Source organism: Phoxinus phoxinus (genome assembly GCF_949152265.1).
Source record: "Phoxinus phoxinus genome assembly, chromosome: 1".
Taxonomy (NCBI): Eukaryota; Metazoa; Chordata; class Actinopteri; order Cypriniformes; family Leuciscidae; genus Phoxinus; species Phoxinus phoxinus.
The window spans coordinates 48,986,201-48,991,228 of record NC_136876.1 but is presented as its reverse complement, the minus strand read 5'-3'; the positions used below and the strand labels follow the sequence as shown (position 1 = coordinate 48,991,228).

The window sequence follows — 5,028 nt, the reverse complement described above, 5'->3', positions numbered from 1 at the left end:
GTAAAAGTAAAAAATATTATGCTTTTCAAGGACTGTGCTGCTATAATTAATAAAGTAAATGTAACTCACAAATTGGGCACTAAATGCCTTGAGTGATTCAGGTCAAATTATTGTGAAATAATGATAATGTTAAAAGTAAGATTTGGTGGAGTAAGATTTGAAGAAGGTGGGCCTCTTGGAATTTGGACGAGAGTTCCTGGGTCATGCCGAGCAAACATGTCTTTGGTCCTAATTGTAATGAGCAGCAAAATATGCTCTCAAGTTCCCTTTGGACGCCTATCCAGAATTGTTGTATTGTCGAGCAGCTCCAGAAACAATGGAAGAGGGTTCCTTCTAGTAAGGGTACTATACTATAAAACATATTGTTAAGCAATTAACAAAGCATGGCCCTTGTCAAAGTCTCGTAGACCTTTTCGCTTAACCATTTCTCCTGCTTCCAACATGAAATTCAAGAACTGACTGTTCACTTGTTATCTAATATATCCCACCCCTTGACAGGTCACAGGACAATTTAGGCGGTCTGGAGTCGTGCCAGGGTAGAGGAGTTTCTATGATACAGAGTTACAGTAGTCTAAGCAAGATGAGGAAATTGCATTTATAAAATGTTCGAAAACAATAAGGAGAAGAGAAGTTTGGAAGAAAAGGGGGGAAAAGCAAGATCTGACAACTGAGTTTACTTGCGCATCAAGTTAGGCAGCAAAGAGCTGGGGGTGTCCTTGTCCATGATCTGAGGTACTGATGGCTGGGAACTGCCTCCTCGGCTGTGACTGGGACAACAGATGGCTAACAAATAAAATAAATTTAGTTCTGACTTACTGTATTGTGTGAATTTAGTTGGACTGGTCTCACTTGCACTGCACGCCCAGAATATGCTGACAGACTGTTCTTGTTTAAATTCACGTTTTGCAGTAATGAAAATTGAAACTCAAATACAGCATTTTCATGAAATGAAACTTATGGTTGCCCTCGAATGTGATTACTCAGCGCCTGATACAAATTGCACAATATTTGACCTGATTTGGTCCTTATTTAAAGGCAAGACGTTTTGTTACTCATTCAGCTGAGAATTGTGTTTCTGTCTCTGCTGTTTGTAATATTTCCAGCATGAGAAGAATCATGTATCTTCTATTGCCTCTACTGTTTCTTCATGTTTCAGCACAACGTTGGACGCCGTTTGGTAAGTAAACAAACCTTTTCTTTTTACAATTAAAATGCATTGTTTGCAGTGTTTGTATCTAGAGCATTTGTATCTAGAGTTTCATAAAAATGTATACAATGTTAATACAGTCTTAAACAGTCAGTGGTGTATTGGAATTTTACAACCAAATGTCTTCCTGTTCCAACAACAAATGCACAGTTAGCTGAGGTTGAACAACAAATTTGATTGACTTTCTGAGCAAATATTTTTTTTATATTAACCTTTTCATCTTTTGCTGCTGGATGAAGGTTACAGTCCAAAGCAGCCAACACAGGAGGGCCGAGTGAGATTGGTGGGGAAAGTTCCTTCTTCTGGTCGTGTGGAGGTCTATCATGATGGACAGTGGGGAACAGTTTGTGATGACGGATGGGACGTGGCCGAAGCACAAGTGGTGTGTCGTCAGATGGGTTTCCCTGGAGCAATCTCAGTTACTCCTGGAGGACAATATGGTGAAGGTATATGATCCTCAGTCCATTTTATTGTTACACACTATGATAACAATAATTGTCTTATTTTTTAAAACACAATTTTATTGATTTTTCAAGGCTCTGGTCCAGTCTGGCTGGATGACATGACCTGTAAAGGTTCAGAAAGCTCATTGTCTGATTGCAGCTTCAAAGGCTGGGGTGTTAGTGACTGCACACATAAAGAAGATGCAGGAGTGATCTGTGATACTGGTAAGACATTCAACTACTAGATATATTTACAGTTGTCCACTTGTATTTCTATTATTTCTATTGTTTCAACCTCTTTTATTATATTTTCTTTGCAGGTGCAAACATAACCAGCAATCGTCAGTTCTCTGTGGATAACAGTCTGGGTTTGTCTGATGATCTTGGTCTTCTGTTTGACAGTGGAGATGGTTGTGATTTCAGCATTAATGTACGAGACCTCAGTGAAGAGGCAGAGTTGACCGTTTGTGTGCACAGTATGATCCTCAGGATTTATCCAGAACTAAACATAACAAATGAGTCCAGAAACCTCACAGTGGATGTCAGCCAGACGTGCCATCCTCATGCCTCTGCTTTTCTTAGGTACATTTCTAAATATCACTTCAAATTGTAGCTCAATCCAATTGATTAATTGAGTGGTGATTGAGCATTCTTGATGAACACCTGATGTTAACAAGCAGAATCACTGAAGGAGAACATTGTTTGATCGCCATTATGGTGATCAGTGTTTGCTTTAGTTGGGCTCTTGGTCCTTTCATTATTAACTTTAGTATTTTTTTATTTTATTTGGCTGCTGTAACTGAGTAATAAAAAACAGATGAACAAAGAGAAAAGGTGATCTGATGGTGTTAATTATGTTTAACATAATACTTTTTTTGACCTGGATCACTGAACTAATTTAGAGCCTACTTTCTGAGTTAAGTTTTCTTTATTGCCTATGGCAACACTGTCCTTGTACAGCAAAATATTTTTTTTATTATGCTAATTTTTATTATAATATTTACAGCATAAGGATTTCTTAAATGTTGTTCTTATACAAAACAAACTTAAAAAAAATTTGACACACAGACAACAAGAATGAACATTTGAATCTCAGCAATGGTAATTCAGATCACCTCTGAACATAAGAAAACAAGCTACTAAAAAGTCACAAAAAGCGGAAATAAAATAAAATAGTAAGAATAAAGGAAAAGACAATTAAGCTCATTATTTATTCACGCTGAATGCACGGCAACAGGCTTTATAATTGTCACCATTGTTAAGATTTACAGGTGGATTTTTGATGCCTGTGTCAAAAAAAAAAAAGTTTAAGAAATATTTTAGATTACATTGAAAATGCTACACAAGAACAGTGCTGCTATAATCAATAAAGCAAACCTAACTCAGAATTTATGTTCTGAATTAGTTCAGTGACTTATTATGTTAAAACAACCAACACCATCAGATCACCTTTTCTATTTGTTCATTTGGTTTCAGTAGCTACACAAAATCTAAAGTTAAAAATGTAAGGGTCAAGAGCCCAACTAATGCAAACACTGATTATGATAAGGGTGACTTAAAATTACAAATTAAAAAAATTATCCTATAGTGATTCTGCTTGTTAACATCAGGTGTCTTCAATAATCACTCAATCACTTACTTATCTCATTAACTTTAACACTGCTTTAGTGTTACTTATAACACTCTGAGTGTGGACTCGTATAAACACTGAGCAGTGTTAATTTAACACTTGGGATTTTGCTGTGTGCATATCATAATTCTACTGAATATATTATGGGTGAAAGATGTTTACAGTGTCTGAACTGTTTTCTCAGGTATTTGTACACACGTAAGATTGATGTTTCCAGCACTTCAGCTCAATGTCTCCATCAGCTGTCATTTATCTTCGGGGTGAAGAAGCTTATGGAGGATGTTGGCAGGGTCTTCACTTCACTCCTTCCCGAAGACATCACCTTCCAGACGCAGGTATCAATGTACGAGTATGGCGTCCGCACAGGTGACCTTGTTCTGCAGGAGAACGTCCTTCAGTATCTTTCCTGGAACTGTGAGTTCCTCATAAGCTCTCCGCTGTGGAAGACCATCTCCTTCAACATGATGGACGCTCTGCTGCAGCGCTCAGACCTGGTTGTGAAGGATGAAGCTTCTCTTCTTGAAGCTCTGGAGAGATGGATCCGAGACAAAAGTGATACAATTAGTTCAGAACAACAGGCCAGCCTCCTGAATCACATCCGCTTCCTCTTGATCCCAGTGGATAAACTGTATGAAATACAGTTTTCCTCAAGTGTTCTCCATCAGAATCATGAGAAACTGTACCTAACTGGTCTTCTCAGAGGTTTTCAGTTCAATGCTCTGCCTTTCTCTAAGATCAGGAATAAAATGGACAACATGAGTTATGATTATCTGCCCAGAATTTACACTGCTAAAGAGTGGAGTGTATTTATCAATGACACAACCCCAACTATCAATTACCCGAACTACAACCGGTATGGCCAGCAACAATATGACCCATATGGCCGACCCATCAGAACCCCTATGCAAGTCCCTACCTTCTCCACTCCTGCACACCCTAGTGCTCTTTACAAAGAACAGAAGGTCCAGTGGCAAGCCCAGGTTTTTCGTAATGCCCAGGAATGCTCTAACTATGGTGTTTCATGTAAATCTTTTCCTGTTGCAAGGTTCACCGCCAGTGGCAATCAGAACAGTTACACTAACACCATTCGCTTCAGCAACAGATTGATTCTCACCTGTAAAAATCAAAAAAATATCTTTCATGTTCAAGAATTTAAGAACAGCATGGCAGTGATTCCAAATAACAGCAGTATGGGTCTGCCTAACCCCTGTCCTGATGACTACAGTTTTAGATTTGTTGTGCGTCCAGAGTATATCTGACTGCACAGTTACATTTGGCTACTGTAGTTTACTACAGGCATTTCAGTTCATTCGATTCTAGTTTAATTGATTCTATTCAATTCTATCACGTCTCTTTTTATTCATGTTAATCATTCTTGAGTGATTTCTCAGAAATGTTTGTTGATTTTAAACTTTTGACTTATTTTAGCAATAAAAATGCACTTCAAAAATAAAAATATACAACTTACATTATCTTTGTCAGTTTGATTCCTCTTTAATGTCAATGTAACATCAAGACATTGGACTTCAACGTTGGGCAGACATTGCGTTTTGGTTGGAATAAATTACCAGAGATCTTTCAATACCATGGTCAGACAAATCTGATCTGATGAAGATCCACTGTCAGCCAGACCCAAAGTATTAATTTTAAAGGAGAACCCCGGTCAATTTTAACATTGAGCTCAATTTTTAGTAAATTTGGAGTGCTGTCAATACAGAGAACAACGACACAAATCGGTGTTGCTTACA

At 37.9% G+C, this 5,028-nt stretch overlaps 1 protein-coding gene across 1 annotated transcript; it reads left to right on the top strand.

Annotated features, from left to right (window-relative positions):
• The first annotated feature begins 1,020 nt into the window (after positions 1 to 1,020).
• LOC307007134 (galectin-3-binding protein A-like) lies at positions 1,021 to 4,749 on the top strand. The gene is made up of 5 exons (XM_079628833.1): positions 1,021 to 1,177; positions 1,447 to 1,653; positions 1,744 to 1,875; positions 1,971 to 2,232; positions 3,465 to 4,749. The coding sequence occupies exons 1-5, from the start codon at positions 1,105 to 1,107 to the stop codon at positions 4,537 to 4,539; spliced, it is 1,749 nt and encodes a 582-aa protein (XP_079484959.1). The 5' UTR covers positions 1,021 to 1,104; the 3' UTR covers positions 4,540 to 4,749.
• Positions 4,750 to 5,028: the final 279 nt, after the last annotated feature.